Raw genomic sequence first — 18,630 nt, forward strand, 5'->3', positions numbered from 1 at the left:
GTTTCTCCATAGAGCCCCCCCTACTGGTTTCTCCATAGAGCCCCCCCTACTGGTTTCTCCATGGAGCCCCCCCTACTGGTTTCTCTATAGAGCCCCCCTTAATGCTTTTGACGTTTGAATCATTCAGTGATGAGAGTTTACATGCAAAAAATAAAAAAATAAATCTTTTTAATTCGCCCAAATAACATGATTGACTCCACAACGCTCTTTGGCAAGAACAAATCTTCAAATTTTGGGGGCGTCTTATTCAATTTTATAGCATTTGAAAAAACATTGAAGTGGTTTCGAGTAAAAGTTGACATATTCCAGTCTGGGATTATCCATCAACATCCATTCCTTCAATTTTAGTCTAAACAATTCTTTATTTCTGCTTTTCTAACTCACACATTACGTATAATTTCTTAAAATTTAGGTTTATTGACCATAAATTCAAAAAATAATTGTAAAACTAAAGTTAAGAAGTTAGTGTTACGTAGTGTTAAAAGTGTTGAAAAAGGGAAAAAACTTAAGAAAAAGTTAAAAACATTGAGAAAAAGTGTCAACAAAAGTGTTGATTTTCAATTTCGAGGGTTAAAGCGGTGAATTGCACAGCCCTAGATCGATGGGAGGATCAGCTCCAAACCTGAGGAATGATGATCTGAAATTACGGATCAGCACCCGAGGGTGACAGTCATTGCCGGGGTCGTGATATTTGTCCAGGAAAGGCCTCGGTAGATCTGATAGGACTCGATTGTCTTTCACAATGTAACCCACAGCAAACAAGACAACACATTCACTCCTTTACTGTTCAGACGCCTGCAGTCTCTCTCGTTACGGATCCCTCACTCCTTCTCATTCCTTTGTTTTCGCTGCTTTCGCTCCCACACACACATACTGCTACGCACACACAAACAGATTTTCATAAAAAGGGCTGTACAGCTGCAAGTACACTGGGAAATGCTGTTCTCTTTGTCCGTGACATTCAATACAGCAACTTCACGTTCACTGCACAGCATGACAAGAGGCTTTAGGCCATGTGTCCATCTGAAGGGGGTACACTAGCATCTGCTACCACAGGACATAAAGCTCTCATTTTATTAACTCCATATCAACTGTTCACTTCTGAGAATTGTACCTTTGCAAGGTGGCAGTTAACTAACCACTAACTTACCCATCGGGAAACAGGTCTGTCCAAAGGTAAAGCAATCTGCCTACCAGCACTCACTATTTAATACTTCATATCATGAATCAGGGCTGTAGTCCTATGAGTCCGGTCTTGGACTCGAGTCCAGACTCGAGACCGTTTTTCTATGGTCTCGGACTTGTCTCGTACACGCTAGTATTTGGACTCAGACTTCTCTCGGTCGAGGCCCCTGGTCTTGCCAGATATGGTTCTTGGGCTTTTGGTCTCAACCGAGTCCGGGTGTCTTTATTATGTTGATAATAATATTGGAGGGAAAGTAAAACCCAAAATGATTGTCTTGATAGACTTTTTTTTCCTGTCCTGGACTCGGTCTTGACTCGGACTCGAACCATTTTGGGCTCAGTCTTGTCTTGGACTCGAACCTCTTTGGACTCGGTCTGGACTTAGACTCGACTAGTGCTGGTCTTGGACTTGTCTTGGACTCAATCTCATCTATTCAACAACCAAAGTGAAAAAACATTGCTAAAGTTGCAGTTTACTGAGCGGTTATGTGCATATATTTTAACGTTTTTGCAGATTTTCTTACCTGTGAACAGAGCTAGGCTAGCGGTTTCCCTCCGTTTCCAGTCATTGTGCTAAGCTAAGCTCCCCAGCTTTTGGCTCCAGCTACATATTTAACGGACAGCTAATCTAACTCTCAGCTCCTCATAACTCTCTTATGCCAACATGTTGAACTACTGCCGTTTTGAAGCCTTCTGCCATGATAACTTTATGGTAGATCCATTCTAAATCTTTAATTTGATGAATATTAAGTTTAATCATAAATAATTTAATCATATTAGTTTTTTTTATTAACTCTAGCGGACACAAAGCGCAAAATCTTTTTTAAAAAATCTGTGGGTCCGTCACCACGGGTAACATTTTTCACATTACACAGAGTAATTTCATTTACTGTTAATACAAAAATATTATTTAACACAGCTTTGGACATATTTAGTCTAAAAACATCAGAATCAGCCTTCAAAGCTGTGTGTGTACTGAGGAGATGAGTATGTGGTAGTATCATGGTAGTACTCTATTAATTCAAAGCATATGTGCGTGTGTTCCTCACCCCGCAATATTTGTTTTCGTTGAATATCTGTGGGGGGAGAGGGTTCCCCGTGGCCGGCCTGGACTCCTCCGGAACATTCCCTCTCATCCACTTCCTGTTGTCCTCGTTGGCTGCGATGTCACACTCCTCGAATTCGATCTTATTGGCCGCCAGGAAGCCCATCACATCCTGCTGCTGCTTTTTAATCTGCGGGGGGGGGGGGGGGGGGGGCATGAGGGAGGGTGGCAGACGTGTGTTAACTTTCAGCCATATGAGGACACATGGGTTCACCATACTGTCATCAGGCTGCTGCAGCTCTATAGAGAACACAAGTGAGGAAGTGGTAAGAGTCTACTGAAGAGGCTGAACTCGGTCAAGGCCAAGCAGGGACGGATTGGGTTTTATCGGAATGAAAAATGCCAAATAGCGAGGAGGACGGTAACTCCCATCATCATTCTCACATTATTGTTTAAAACGGAACCACTGTCGCATATTTTTAATTTGATAAATTGCCAAAACCTATCATTTTCACAAAATAAAAAGGAGAGGAAATTGCCCACAAAGGAAGAAAAGGCTGTACTGTTGCACCATTTTTAACACTTGTCTGGTTTGTGACACTTTTAAACAACTCCATCCTGCTTGATGCAAAACCACAAGCTTGTTATCTCTAACAGGATGCAAATAACCAACGCTACGACCCAACAGGAAGTACACAATATGCAACACCCTACGGGCCCTCATATCAGTCAAAATCAGGTAAATCCTTCAAGTTGCTCTGGCACAGAGTAACCCAAATACAGTCACACAGGGCAAAGTACTACACAACGGATAGAAACGTATGCTTGTCTGGATGTGTTGTTCCTGCTTCTGTATCTATGTCTATGGCTGTGTGTGTGTGAGTGTGTGTGATTTAGTATATGAAATTGTGGTCCAATGAGGTCTCAGTGGGTGTGTGTAAGATGGAGGATGGCCCTACAAGGCCAGACGGAAACAGGAGCTCCTCCGGGACTCGGGAGGAGGTAACTGGTCAAACACAAGCCAAATAAGGCCTGCTGCAAGGAGACACACACATACAGCCTCAGCTGCGCACGCGCGCATACACACACGCACACTCAAACAATCAAACGAAAGCACAAGGTTCTGTGAGAGATAATGCATTTATTGTCTTCCTGTGAGCCCAGACACCTCCACGAGGGCTCCTCCCAGCTCTGTGGCATGCAGACGAGACAGGTGGATTATTTGTTATTCAGCCATCTGCTGAAACAACAGTGAGCTATGGAAATGAGGGAGCTGACAATGCTGCCAGATTAGCCGGGGCGCAGTTTAAAATCGTTTATTGGCAGTTGCACTCCAGAGGCCAAAGTCCCAAAACCAGCTCTTTGCCCACCTGCTCTGGAAACCAGCAACGGAGTGGAACGCCATGAGCTCAGACTCACTTTAACTCCCTGTCTGTAAACACAGGCAATCCTCCCTCTGAGGGAAGAATCCGCACAGTCTGCTCTTTCTCCCTTTTTGATTGACATAGTACACATTAAGCTGGTACCCGAAACAGCAATAACTTCATCCTAAATTGCTAACATGACAAGTTGTGCACAATGATCCACTTTCTCTTCTTTTCTTCTTTCTTTTGGTTCACTCTGGCCCTTACCCAAGCAGCCTGCATTGGACTGTTGCCAAGCTAAATTAATTTCTAGGCCACGCTGGCCTCATGCCATCTGCCCCTACCTCTAATTGCACATTGAGAGTTCCCAGCTCTGCCCCCTCTGGCCCTTTGCATTGCTCTCTGGGGTCTTTAGTGGAGCTCCTGGTAACACTAGTAGAAAAGAAAACAGGCTGCCTTTGCCTTTGGGTGTGGTAATAAACAACTATTAAATAAACCTGTTGCCCTATATTACTCATTGTCTCTGGAACGCTAGAAGTTACTCCTCAGTCACAGTGAGAGTGAGAGTGATGAGCCAGCAGGGCCTGTAGGCCTCAGGTCTTGATGTCCTTAATCCAGACGTTCTCTTACAACACCTACATAGTTTGCGTTGGTATGCAAATTCAAACTGACATTGAGTATGAGAAAATGCAAAAGTAGGAGAGATGTTGTCTCTGTGTTGATGGTTTTGTCCACACGTGAATCAGGTAGTAACACTTCTGGGTTTTAGCCATGCTAGCAGCATGGCTCTGTGGATGGCAGTAGCCTACTGGTCACTTTGGTCCTGACTCTAATATCTTTCAATGACTGGATGGCCATGTCGTTTAGAACAGACATGCACGGTCCACAGGTGATGAATGCTACTGAGTTTGGTGTTTCCCTGGTATGCAGCAAGAGGTTGACATTTTTCTTAAAGGAATATCTTTCTATAATGTCACCACTAGGCCAAAGAGATGACTTATTCTGTGAAATATCTCAACATCTACTGTCCAAGATAGAATTAGGTTTAAGGTCCCATGACATGCTGCTTTTGGGTGATTTTATATAGACCTTAGTGGTCCCCTAATACTGTATCTGAAGTCTCTTTATATAGACCTTATTGGTCCCTAATACTGTATCTGAAGGTGGAGGTTGGGGGTGCGGCCTTGACCAACTGCCATTTTGCTTGTTTGAAATCCCTGATGTCTCTCTCTCTCATGGGGGGCCAACTTCTCTGGGCGGGCAAAGCAGAGAAAGGGTAGGTAGACTTGCCCCTTACGACCTCACAAGGAGAAGATTCCAGATCGACCCATCTGAGCTTTCATTTTCTCAAAGGCAGAGCAGGATACCCAGGGCTCGGTTTACACCTATCTCCATTTCTAGACACTGGGGGCCATAGGCAGGCTAGGGGGACTCATATTAATGTTAAAAAACCTCATAAAGTGACATTTTCACGCCATGGGACCTTAAACCGTTGGTGAGTCCCAGACTGCTCTAGCGCCGTCATCAGATCCAATTTAAATGTGTCTAATACTTTGGTTTATGACATTCCCATCATCCTTGGCTGAACTCTGGATTGAGAGAGCTAATAATTAGCAAATGTTAGCATGCTAAAATTCAGAGCTGATCCCTGAAAACAAGTCAGAGCGGAGGCATTTACAGCCGGCAGACAAGGCCAGGCCAGGCCACGCATTGATTGGATGCGCTGTATCCACAACAGGGACTGGGATCAATGCAGTGGACACTGATTCAATCAGTTATCTCTACTCGAAGCCGGGGGTCAATTCATATGCAATTTACTCATGTAACAAAAAACCCATTGGCATTTGTCAAACATTCTGTACAAACTTATAGACTAAAATCCCATTCTAAGGGTTTGGGAGTCCATTTGAATGCAGGAAAATCCAGTCTGGACTAAAGCAAACATGGAATCCACCCTGGCTCTGGTGTGTTTGTTTGGGATAAAGGTTTTGATCTTGATTAGTTCAAGTCTGATATCGCTTGGTGGAATTTAACAGCAGCAGTAGCCTCCACCCAATCTTGAGCTCAGTCATTATTACAACATTGTTCCAACAGAGCCTTCCACTGCTGCTCCGGCTGCGAGGCCTCGCTGCTGCTGCTGCCTGAAAGGGAAACGACAGCAAAAGGCCACAAAACAGCCTTTCAACAAACTGACTGACTGACTGACTCAAGCCTGACCTACAGGTCCTACTGTCAAACCTACAGTGGAAGAAGAGCAGATCAACCTTGGACATGAACAATGCTGTACACACCAGAAATATATTCCCAAGTTGTTACTGATTCCCAGTCCATTCATAGTGGCAATGAGGAAATTGTACCATAGCGTGGCGTGTCGTGCATTAAGGGAAATGGGGCAGTAAATGTGCTGTCGAGCTGGCCAATTTCTTTGGCTCTTTCCACAGACGTTTTCCATTTCCAGTTAGCGCTCCACAGTCTAAATGCTCTGCTACAGGTGTGTATTTACATGTGTGGATTTTAATGAAAAGCCTAGTTTGCTATCCAAATTTGCCCTGGAAACAGGTGGTACTCTTCACTTTAGTGTATGGCATGTACAAATATGAGTGTATGTATTTGCTTTTTGTTTGGTCACAGCTGAGATTCACATCAGGACATGGGTATGTTGCACGATGACCTAATCTTTAAAAGCCATTGACGGTAACACAAGAAGTCTGTGGAGATTTCACAACACCATTCTTCAGGTGACTCAGAAATTCTGCTTCTCATTTCTAAGCGGGATTACGGTGATGTCAGCTCACGTTTGGTTTGCAGGGACACCACACTACAAGGAACGAGCACAGGTCAGGGGTCAGGGGAGCTTTGCTCAAACCGGTGTTTAACCCTTGTTTTGTCAATTCAAACTAAGCCAGTCAACATGGGTGGATCCCTCATTCAGAAGGGACCGGGGTAGGGCTTGGGATCGTTACACCATTACAGCTCCTACAACGTCTCTGTGTGTAACGTCGAGTTTTACCTGCATTAGACAACCTATAACAAACATTTTTAGATCTGAGTAGAAGCATTCTGCATGCTTATTGGCTCACTGACTCTGATGAGATGTGAGATTTGCAATTTTCGAAACTCAAACGTTAGAGGAAATTCGGTCGGTGCCTTAAAAAAGTATTGAATTCTGGACCCGGCCCTAGACCTGGGTCACAACCTGGGTGCGATGCATACCAGTTAGTGCACGTGCTATATAGGGGGGGGGGGGGGGTTTACATGTCACATTCAGTGACCAGGTAACGTTGTCACATACTCCGGTCCAGCTGTACACCAGCAGAACTAGTGTTTTGTACTTGAATACCTTATTGTACAAGAGAGAGATTGCGGAACAAACTGTGAATTTGGGGGGGGGGGGGGGTCGATACAGCCTCGTATTGCGATATTTTCAGTGGCAATACTGTATCGATACACAGAAGCCAAGTATCGATCTTTTATTATATATGTGTTGGTCATTTTGTCTGCTAGACAATCCCATTTTGCAGCAATAAAACTGAAGTGAGATGAACGGACAGAGAAATGTTTCTTTTTAGATGAAACACATGTTGACAAAGTTTCCTTTTGGGGACATCAGTTGAAATTGGGAATAAATATTAAAATTGCAATATAATGCAGAATATCGCAATATGTTTAAAATCGCAATTATATCGTATTGTGACATAAGTATCGTGATGATAGCGTATAGGGAGGCGTCAGATGACCCCTACTGTGAATAGCGGAAATAAAACATGCATTTTGATTGGTCGACAGCGATTATGTTCTAAAGTACAAATATATAACCCTCAAACACTCAACAGATGCTCTTAAAATTTAATTCTCCTCTGCATTTCATTCATTGGTGCAGCGGTACACAAGGCAGTAGGCTACTCTAAGATTAATTTATGACCTTTTTAAAATGAGTTGTAAATTTAGGCTTTGATGTCGGCTTCCCGACTTCCTTTAAAAAAGACAAAAGGAAGAGAGCGATGAGTGCAGGCCAGCGGCCCCAGTGAAGAGCAGTCTTCAGACGTGTGTCTCGGGCGAGCGATATAATCATATTATATAATATTGCATTTTTCTGTCAGAAAGTGGTTAAATCCACACAATGATTAAATGTATAGTTTGTGGTCTTTATAACGGCATTAATGTTATATTTTTCCTCAAACTACAGCAGCAAAACAAAGATAACCTTTATTCCAGCACTGTCATATTGGAATACAATAAGTATACACTTGTATGTGGAAGCCAATGGACACACACACACACACACACACACACACACACACACACACACACACACACACACACACACACACACACACACACACACACACACACACACACACACACACACACACACACACACACACACACACACACACACACACACACACACACACACACACACACACACACATTCCAAGCTAATCTACTAACCATTCGTTCAGATGGGAAAGGTTGAGAAATCCTGTTGACACAACTAAGTTCTACATTGTCTGTCATTTCCCTACTGTACTTCTCTCTATCTGGCCTTTGAATATTAATCGTATCATCAGCTGTGGTTGTCTTATATTAGAAATGAAAGTTCCGTCTATCAGACACACATGGTTATGGAGATGTTTACCAGCCTTGGCCCCAAATAGAACCGTCTCTGATAACTTTTAGTTGTTAAATGGATCCGATTCAGCAACAAATCAATACACATAAATAGCAATGAATATGACCTGGGCATGGACCAGAACTCTGTGTTATCTTTAGAAAGCATATCTGCGTCTGAATACTGCTGACTGTTGCTTGTCCGGCGCTGAATCGGATCCATCCCTCTGGCTAATTGTCTCTGTCGCTGACCTGCAAAAGCTTGAAATGTAGTTTTAATTTTTTTTTTTAATACTCCTACTTGTCTCTCTTGTTGTGGCTGTGGCACTATTCACATGCTGAACTAGATTGGAGGGATTTGTGTAGCAGCAGACACTGCTGGATAGTGGAATGCAATCACTATTCTTTTGTAGTCACTGATGCAATCGAACTGTCAGCTGAGGGTTTCAACCACACTTTGTCTCTCAGCAGCTTTCCACCGAGTCCGTTTCTAATGGAATATATTTGTCTTCCGACCATTACACCGAGAGATACTCTAACACAAAAGCTGTATAAATCAGACATGGACTTATTCCAAGAAACTGTGTAATGTGACAGCATATCTGATATCTAAAATGTCCCAAAAATGAGAGACCATAGCAGAGCATACCAAGATAAAAGACACATACAGACTTATGGAACTTTACTTTTTTCTTCCAACGCTAAAAGATGATATCAAATGGAGATGATCATATGAGTAGAAATGTGTCTGTGCAGCATTTAGGAGACCACCGGCTTGCCCACTTGCTCTAGTGGACTTACTTAAGACAGATCAATGGAAGCTAATGCAGGGTTTCCCCAGACAGGCTGTAGAACATTGATGGCATCGCTGGCTTTAAACTCAGACTGCTCTGGCTTTACAGGAAGCTGCCGTCCTTTAAGACTGCTGCTGAGCTTTTGCAAATGTCGTTTACTTTGGGGGCAATTAAGTTCCTCAGAGCTGTCCAAGTGAAAAGAGACTGTGCTTGATCACTTCCTCTCTGCGTGAGCTGTAAAGACAAGCTACTCAATTAGAGTAAATCCACCGGGAGGCGACCTAAAACCACATGATGTGACAGGGGACTTCAATTAAAGGCTGGTGTATGTGTGCCATTTCCATCACAGCACTTTCAATTTTGCACTATGAAACATTTTAGTAACACCCTACTGGGCCAAGCACAGCACGGTTAATAGTAATACTCCACAACTTGCAGTAGCTGTAAGCAAACTATACTTGATTACAAGAATAGTGCGATACAGCCAGAATTCCAGGCAAAGTGCACTTTAAAATTTAGAAAACGGCATTGTGGCTCCAAATCGAGACCTTCAACAAGTCCTAAACAGAGCATGAGTTTTCCAGGGCTGCAGCTGCATGTCTAAAAGGGGCCCTGGAGAATTGCATCACCATCATTCCTCTCCACTCTGGACGAAACTAGCAAGAATGAAGCTGATGGTCCTCAGGGCTGCAGGACAGTGAAGGCAACACTCAAGACTCTGTCCCCCGTATCAAACCCACAGACTGGGAACAACCCTATCCTGGCATCAGGGGGTACGACAGGACCTTTTAAGTGCATACATGGATTTTGGATGCATTCCTTGATCCTGGTTGTCAGATTGGGTTTCAGCGGCACAAAAATACTGAACTGTGAATTCAGGAAACCACAGCCGAGAGAGAAGCATGCTACCTCAAACTTCCTGTCTCTTAACTCTGAGACAAAGTTAAAAAGGAGACAGAGAAGGGGCGGGCGAGGAGGGGGACAATTGACAGACTGTGTCCAAGTGTTGGGGAGAGGCAGAGCAGCATGCTCAGGGATGAGTCAGACCACTCCAGACTGAGAGGATGACAGGGCATCAGTTAGGGAGTTCAGTAAAAGTTGGGCTGGATGCTGCAGATACATCTGGTTAAAACGTCACATAAACCATATTCATCTTTCTTTTTTCATCTCTTACCGACGTGGATCCGGAGGACGACGCTATGTACACTTTGATCACCATGTTGAATCCCTGGTGCTGACACGGGTCCGGTAGGCAGCGGTTGGTCGCAGAGCTCCTTGCAGACACTTGCAGGCGGATTGGACTGCAAAAAAAAACAACAACCAACTTCCCCTGTTGAAACGCAGCGTGTGTGTGAGTGTGTGTTAGAGGCAGCGCAGACTATCTGCGCAAATGCTCCTGTGTCCCCCAGCACTGGATGGCGCTTTGCATTCCTCCTCCGCCTCTACTCTGCCTCCCCGCCCCTTCTGGTCTCTCTCTCCCTCTCTCTCTCTCTCTCTCACACACACACACACACACTCATACACTCGGACGGAGACACGTTCAATAACAGGGTTACATCCTTTCTTGAACTGTCTGGTTATATCTTGTCTGATCATTTCAGCATCGATCCCATTGTCTGCCAGCCTTAATGGCTGTTGTCCTATTTTTAACAGGTGATCTAGTATATTTGGTCATGGGAGGTCCCAGAGGGAATGGCAGCTGGGTGAAATAAATAAATAAATAAATAACAAAAAATTCGGCTGTGATTTTGAACACTTCTGGTCGCTTTTGTGTTCCAGCACAGCTTCTTTAAGCGCCGTCTTGTGCAGTCGGTCTTTCCACGGGCTCCGTGGGCCCCCTGCAGGCTTCTGGGGCAGACGGCGCGAGGCTTTCCTCTCAAACGAATTTAGGCGACTGACAAACAAAAAAAAATGTTTTCGGAAAGGAGCGGGCGCCATATTGGACTCAAACACGAAGTGAATTTATGGTGAAATGTGTCCCCGCTGGCCGCTGCGGATGTGATTCCCGGTTTTAAGACAAGTCAGCGAGGATGCGTGGCTTTACACTGGGCCACGGTGCCCGCCGCCGGGGCCTGTTTCACGGTACACACAGGCTCGCCGTCCGGCCTTTTTCTCACTGTAATTGAACACACTTATATGAAGCCAACATGTCCTCGAACGCTGGCCTTTCATTCGCGCAGGCTTCCTCCCATCTCTCCCTGCAAGAAGCCATTCGCCTCAGAACATCACCGGCTCCGAAATTCCAAGTGTTCTGCAGCCCCGAATGGCGTCACCTGATTGGCTGAGAGCCTATCAATCATGCCTTTAGCCGCACCCCTCCCCCCATTCAACCACTCGCCTCTCCGTTCCAGTGTGTTTACTACACTGCCGAGCAAAAGGGAGACACTCGTCTTCACATGCACTGAACCCACTAAAAAGAACAGTTTTTAGTTGTATTTGTAAGAAAACCTCCAAGAGCTCAACATGCCCAAGAGAAAGGTACGTATTCTCAAAATAATTGACATAGTTTGAGGGGAATATCCGCTAATAATGCATTGCAAACGATTGTGAAGACATCCCTCTGAGACATTACTTAATTATAACGTAATGTATAGCCGGTATTTTTCGCTGGTAATTTTTGCCTGTTTTCTAGATATAATGTACATTTTTTTATGCGTTAGAATGAATATTTTCCCGCTCGGATAGGGCCCGTAAAACGCGTTTTCTCGCACGAGCCGCTGTCCTTTGGGGAGTCAGAAGTCTCTCTCGGTCTCCATGCAGTTAAAGCACAAGCAGCAGCCATGCTTTGCAGCTCTTGTCCACCTTCGTCGCCGACCTACCGAGAACAAACGCTTCACTTATCGCCAATTCAGCCCCAAACCGGCGAAAAGTGGCCCTAGAAAATGCTTTAGTGCCTTTACTTTGCATTTTGGCCTCAAAAACAAACACTCGCCGTCGCGTTTCGATAAAATTGAATATTTTCTCTCTTTGTTCGTAGTCCCAAACGGCTGCGATGGCGGGGCTCTGCCGCCAGGTGGCGCCCGTGCGCCTGGAGCAGGTCCCTCCCCCTTTTGCAAAGACTCCCGCGCCAGCTTTCAAATCTGAGCCTGATGCATTGAATGAGAGAAAGAAATGGGGGAGTGAAAGGGAAAAACGGGGCCTGAGACCTCAAAATATGGCTCCAGTGGCCCACATGGCTGGTCTCTCACAGCCTAGTACTGAAATCACGCACCCCCCTGTCATTTCTGGGCTGTAATCCTTTAAAATGACCTGGATTTGACATAAAATGTAGTTTTCTCCTGAAACCAAAAAGTTTTTTCAGCAGGTCTGTAATTATCCGTAATATGCACTCGGAGCGTTTAGCAAGTGTTTCTTCTGAGTTTAAACACCAATTCAACTCTTAATAATTCAATTTTGTTTTATTTTTTCAAATTTTAAGTGTTGTGTTTGTGTTTTTCAGACAGCGGTAACAGAAGGAGGAGACAAGGATGGTGGGGTAAGAGTAACACCTGATACATGTGATTACAGTTGAATTTGCATCAGTAAGGGGGACATGTGGGACACGTGAGGGCATCATCGGGAAGAAAGTAGCAGAATTTAGTTCAGATGTGTGTTTCCTGAATCCAGTCCCAATCGAATGAGAACCCCCCCGATAACGGTGTGTGTTTTGTTTCAGCCCCAGAGGAGATCGGCTCGGTTATCAGCGGTAAGAAGACACACGTACTAACGCAACAAACTCATTTACACGAACACGTGTAGTTAACATGTACTTCAGTTTGATTCTTAGCAATACCAAACTTAAAAACATGTTTTTTTTAAGCATTATTAAGCTCTAAAGGTTATTTAAGTAGTGAATGAGGTAGTAATAAAGTTTTCCAAAGTACCTTCAAGCTAATAGACATCAAGGAAGAAGCCAAAGCACTCGTTTTTTCAGAAAAATATATATAAAAGCCTTTAAAGCATGGGGCAAAATTTAAATAGAATTCATTCTTCAAGCTAATATAATGCCTTATTAAACAAATAAAGCATGCTTTTGAAATGGTTTTGCTAGTTAAAAGGGCTGTACTGGTCAAATACTACTAAATACCAATAGTGGGCATACTAGAGTGCCTTAGAATGATTACTTGTAGTATTTTGTCTAAATTTCTTAATTAACCCGGTTAGGAACAGTCAAATTATTATTATTATAAACTCTCCAGACAGTGTCTGTGTTATATAAGTTACTTGTAGGGGACGTGGAAGAGTTAAGATCCATTGTCACCCGTTTAAAGAGTGTCTTTATGGGAGCCTAAGTCTTTAAATACCTTCAGAAAAAGAAGAAAAATGGCGAATCAGCAAAGAAAGTAGTGATGCATGTGTGGCTGTTTCCTGTCCGTCGCAGAAACCAGCCCCCCTCAAGCCGGAACCAAAGGTCAAGAAGGCAGCAAAGGTGAGATATGCTAGCGCTGATCCTGAATCAACCAGACACTGTGTGTGTGTGTGAATATCCAGCCTGCTAACGGCGTGTCTTGTGGCCACTGCAGAAAGAAAAGGCTGTGAACGATAAGAAGGAGGACAAGAAGACCAAGAAGGCAAAGGAGAACGCAGAGGCGGAGGCGAACGAGGAAAACCACTCTGAGAACGGCGAGGCCAAGACCAACGAGGTGGGTAGACCGCAACACCTGTCATTTAGACGTAGACCTGCAGAATCAACTTAAACCGCCTCAAAGTTGTGATGTTGACCCATAACGTGACCCGTCTACGATCTGTCCCACAGGTGGAGGACGCCCCCGAGGAGGCCAAGGAGGAGGCCAAGTCCGAGTAGCACCGACGCCCTAGCTTCCTCCTCTTCAGTCCCTGTCCCTCCCCCCAAACCCCCAGCCAGCCAGCCAGCCCCCCCAAGTCTCTCACATGGTTTCCCTCCAAGGCGTATTGTTAACAGAGGAATATTTTTATCAATGATTTTATAAGTATCCGTACAGATTTTTAGCACAAAAAGCAAAGCTGATTATGGAGCGCCTTGCAGATTTGCAGTGGTCATATCAAGTGTCTGCAAGCAAGATGAACACACTAAAATCTTTTTTAAATGGCATTTCATGATTATTGAAGGCTTGTTTGGTGTAGAAAGTGTGTCCCTGCCGGATTGGCTATGTTGTGAGTTGTGTATTCCTGTGTTTTTTTCCCCTCTGTCCTCCTCCTCCTCTCTTCTTCCTCCACAGATTAGACCCTCCCCCCTACAGTTCAGCCTTTCTCCATGTTTTATTATAACGGTTCAGCCATGTTAATGTGGCTGATTCTTTTAGACCTCCTAAATGTGCAGTGAGTTCCCTTTTTGCTTCTGTCTCGTTATTTTTTTCTTTTCTTTTTTTTTTCATTGAAATCGTGTTTAAAAAAAAAAAAAAGCGTGTTGTCCATAAGAAAGAGGAAGACGAACATGTGAAACATTCCGGGAACAGCAATGGCCTCCGACCTGTCTCCTAGACGACCCTGCGTGTGAAACAGCTCCTGCTCAATCCACGCTGTCATGTCAGCTTTTCTTAACACTCTGGTTTTTTTAATCGATTGAATTTGGAAACCTTCTCTGACAAATGCAGGTGTCTGGTCCCTCTCTTATGTTCTGAAATTCTCTTAATAAAAACAAGTCTTGGGAATTTTCCTCGATATCATGTGACTCGCGTTTGTTTCTTTAAGAACTACAGAATGATTGAAGTTGGGAGCTTCCACATGCACACTAATTATTAGAAGTTAAAAAAGGAGGGGTGTTACCTTATATAAGTGTGCATCTACAGCTAAAGTCAACTCAAGAAATGGCACAGGGTGTCTTTATTTCTAGTGGTCGTTTCGTCAGTAAATGCAACAATAAAACTTTAAATCTACAGTATATTGTAGCCTTCAAACCTGTAACCTCGCTCGAATGCGGTCCATTCAGCCCACGTGAGAGCTTTTCAGTGTTTATCTGTGTAGAGAGAGATGTCAAATCAGACCGCGTACGTTCATTTTCTAACATGCAAGACCTAAACCAAGATTCTGACAGCCCCAGTGACCTCGGCCACTCTATAAAGCCAATCTTTCCTTTGAGGCTTGATAGCTGGAGATTAGTTGATCCTCCAAACCCACCTTAGGTGGGTGGTAGCAGAGGATTTCCACCAAAAGGACTGATCCCACAGGTCTGTTGGTGTAGATCCACAGGGAGGTCAGGACAGCAAAAGGTCAGCCATGGGACACTATTCCCCCATAAAGAGGGTGTGTCTAAATAGGAGACATTTGCGTCTCCATTCTTCGTCTGTTAAAGAATGACTCACCCTTGTGACTCGTTGAAATATTCCAGTAGAGTATTCACTCAACAGCAGAATAAAGGCCGCAGCTGAAGCCTGTACCTTTCATTCCCCTTGTCTTGTAGCCATCACATGACAGAGGGAAGTCATCTTTAATCTGCCTTTAGACATCACACATTCAGATTTCACTCTACATGAACTCAAGCATGAGTGCTGTGACCCACATTTACCCCAACCCGCACACAAAATATCCCCAGCATCACATAAAGAGCTCCATATTGAGTTCATGCATGCTGTGCTACGTGCACCGGCTCATATAAGAAGCCTGGAAGCAGCAGGAATGAGAACATGCATGTAGTCATTTAAACTACACAGGATGAATAGGTTTTCTGAGCTTTGACGTGTGTGTGTGTGTGTGTGTGTGTGTGTGTGTGTGTATGTGTGTGTGTGCACTTGCCTCCAGCATCGAAAGTGTGTGAATGTGGATAAGAAGGCATGTTCACTGTGTTCTCACTCACTTGATGCTCATTTTGATATGCAAGGCAACGTTTGTGTAATTATATATGGTGCAAAAGACTTGCATTGTCCTTTTTCAAAATATATATTTATGTTTTAAAGACTTGAGCTTTCTTATAACTTTAAATCAGGATTTTCCACACCATTGTTGGATGTATGTCGGATTCCTTCCGCTCTTCTGTGCAGCAGTGGCAGCCAGGTTGCAGCCCCTCTGACCTGCATTGTCATGGCCGAGCGGCGGGCTCCATTTTGTCGATATGTTGTTGGTGCAGAGCGTTCTTTGCGCCGCGCCGCCGCTAGATGGCAGACTTGCCTTATCTTTAACTCCTTCAAACACAGAGGAGCTCTGCTCATGGCAGCCTCATTGATGTTGTCACTACCCAATGTGAGTCGAGTGCAGATTTGAGTCGCGCATGCTCAGATGTAAATGGTTTACGGCATAAAGTCGAGTCAGACCATAGACATTTAAAGAAATGGACCAACAGATCCTGACGGAGACTTGAAAATAGAAGCTCTTTTTCGGTGATGGCTAGGCGTTACTGCGCAGCCTCTAACTGACCTTGAAGACGTAGATATGACGTTAGCAACCTGTCTGAAAGTTGTAAGTCTTCTGGTAGCTGTGCAAGAGAAATCTCAATCATTCCTAATCAGCAGAGACGGAGAGGTATGTATATGTTAGTAGATAACGTAGGCACAGGCTAATTACTGCTAACTAACATGCTAGTTAACATTAACATAGGGACAGGCTAATTACTGCTAACTAACATGCTAGTTAACATTAACATAGGCACAGGCTAATTACTGCTAACTAACATGCTAGTTAACATTAACATAGGCACAGGCTAATTACTGCTAACTAACATGCTAGTTATCATTAACATAGGCACAGGCGAATTACTGCTAACTAACATGCTAGTTAACATTAACATAGACACAGGCTAATTACTGCTAACTAACATATTAAATTAACATTAACATAGGCACGGGCTAATTACTGCAAATTAACATGCTAGTTAACATTGACATAGACACAGGCTAATTACTGCTAACTAACATGCTAGTTAATATTAGTAATTAAATGTTAATGTTAACTAGCATGTTAATTAGCTTGTGCCTATGTTATTGTTAACTAGTTAGCAGTAATTAGCCAGTGCCTATGTTATCTCCTAACATATGCCTACCTCTCTGTCTCTGCTGATTGGGAATGATTGAGATTTCTATTGGCACAGCTACCAGAAGACTCTTCAAGCTCAGTTGGAGGCTGCACAGTAACGCAGTTACTAGTTGTGTTTGATGCTAACTTGTAGCCAGTAGTGAACCAACTAAGTTAAGGTGGTCCTTTTTTACTGTGTTGACATCACAGATGTCTCTCTTTAGCATCTTGCAGACTACTTGTCGCAAAGTGACGCATGTGCAACACAAATCTGCACTCAACTCACATCGGGGAGTGACAGGTGTATTAAAAGAACGGGCAGCCTGGGTGAGCTTTGATAAGCCTTCCCTTTCATTAGTTGATAGCCTCCATTAACACGTGTTATTATGCCTTTCCCCTGAGGCGTATGACTAGGAATCAATGAAAAACAGGAGACAGATCACAGCATTCATCACAAAAAGACACTTCAAAAGTGGATCCTTCCAGGCTTTCAAAAACAAAACAAAATTTTCTCTTTCATTCATTTGCCCCCTCATACTTTCTTTTAATCCTCTGTCAGCATGCATCTGTTTGATTTTACCTGTATTCAACCAGACAGTTCAATTAAGAGCAAATTCTCATCATCATGAACTCGGCATCCTCCTGTGTTTATCTATTGATGGAGTGCATTGATGTGAGGTGAAAACTAAAGGTAATGTAGGCTTATATCGATCACACAGAAAGTTTCTTATCTCAGACACGGTGGTCTGTTTGTCTTTTTTTGTCTGTTGCCACGCCGCCTTCTTTCATCAGTGCAGCCCTTATTCCTCCTCCTATTGATCTGTCCATCCATCATGCGTCCTGTGATCAGCCCCTCTTACTCGTTAACGCCTTTGATACTGAGAAGCCTCTCCCTGAGGCATTCTGACATCTAAGAGCTGATTCTTCCAATATTATTTCATCTTTTGTCTGTGCATGTTTGCTGCCTCAACTGAATGCCCGCCTAACTGTCTGTCTGCACTTCATTTAAATCTCAGGGGAGTTGTGCCCCCACCCCAGTGTGCACTCTCATTCTGTCCTCTCTAACTCTATGATGGGTTATGATATGTTGACTAAAATAACCCCCTTTCCCTTCCTTTTTTCAAACATGCACATACCCTATTCTGTCATCCCACGCATTCCCAGCCCCCCCCCCCCCCCCCCCCCCCCCCCCCCCCCCCCCCCCCCCCCCCCCCCCCCCCCCCCCCCCCCCCCCCCCCCCCCCCCCCCCCCCCGCCCCGCCCCCCTACACACACACACACACACTCATCCACTGTCCACATCGCTCTGGTCAGGGTCTCGCACCCAGGGTGGACTGAATGAGTGTGTGAGTAATGTATGTTTAGCCCACACCCTCCCACATGCGTTCACCAGTGTGTGAATGACATGTGTGTGAGTTGTTGTGAAAAGAACGTCACACTTTGTCACACGATCTCACACACACACAGACACACATAGACTCAAGTTGCCAACAGGTAGGCCAATGAGTTGACATTTTGTGTGGAAAAAGCCAGAGTCCGATGTTGCAGACCGGACCTTGGTGATGCTGGAAAGGTTCTCCACGCCACTCTGAGACCATGTTGCTGTTGTGGTTTGTGTGCGACTGTCTTGTTTATCTGCGAGGCAGGCGGCACCCTACGGGGGTGGGATGTAACCTACAGGAGCGAGTGAATGGGAAGAGGCAGGGTGAAAATGGGGGGGGGGGGGGGGG

The 18,630-nt window shown here is 44.3% G+C and overlaps 2 protein-coding genes and 1 long non-coding RNA gene across 4 annotated transcripts in view; 2 read left to right on the plus strand and 1 right to left on the minus strand.

Annotated features, from left to right (window-relative positions):
- Window positions 1-15,653, minus strand: part of sh3bgrl (SH3 domain binding glutamate-rich protein like) — a 17,351-nt gene extending 1,698 nt beyond the window's left edge. The window contains exons 1-3 of one of the 2 annotated variants that reach the window (XM_034883692.1): window positions 15,635-15,653; window positions 10,174-10,341; window positions 2,235-2,420 (exon numbers count right to left, since the gene is read on the minus strand). In XM_034883692.1, coding sequence (XP_034739583.1) covers window positions 2,235-2,420; window positions 10,174-10,218 — 231 coding nt within the window. In that variant the 5' untranslated portion in view covers window positions 10,219-10,341; window positions 15,635-15,653. Of the gene's footprint in view, window positions 1-2,234; window positions 2,421-10,173; window positions 10,427-15,634 lie in introns of those variants that run through there. The other variant, XM_034883691.1, reaches the window with a different exon arrangement.
- Window positions 1-18,630, plus strand: part of LOC117951790 — a 265,968-nt gene that overhangs the window by 167,088 nt on the left and 80,250 nt on the right. The window lies entirely within an intron of this gene.
- hmgn7 (high mobility group nucleosomal binding domain 7) lies at window positions 11,240-14,620 on the plus strand. The gene is made up of 6 exons (XM_034883693.1): window positions 11,240-11,477; window positions 12,439-12,474; window positions 12,655-12,684; window positions 13,360-13,407; window positions 13,502-13,621; window positions 13,735-14,620. The coding sequence occupies exons 1-6, from the start codon at window positions 11,463-11,465 to the stop codon at window positions 13,780-13,782; spliced, it is 297 nt and encodes a 98-aa protein (XP_034739584.1). The 5' UTR covers window positions 11,240-11,462; the 3' UTR covers window positions 13,783-14,620.

This window comes from Etheostoma cragini, chromosome 10, assembly GCF_013103735.1.
Source record: "Etheostoma cragini isolate CJK2018 chromosome 10, CSU_Ecrag_1.0, whole genome shotgun sequence".
NCBI classification, from domain to species: Eukaryota; Metazoa; Chordata; class Actinopteri; order Perciformes; family Percidae; genus Etheostoma; species Etheostoma cragini.

Bases quoted from the DNA above. Each gene is read 5' to 3' on its own strand.
- hmgn7 (XM_034883693.1), top strand. The intron at 13,408-13,501 runs GTGAGATATGCT...TGGCCACTGCAG, and splicing joins AGGTCAAGAAGGCAGCAAAG to AAAGAAAAGGCTGTGAACGA. The intron at 13,622-13,734 runs GTGGGTAGACCG...TCTGTCCCACAG, and splicing joins GCGAGGCCAAGACCAACGAG to GTGGAGGACGCCCCCGAGGA.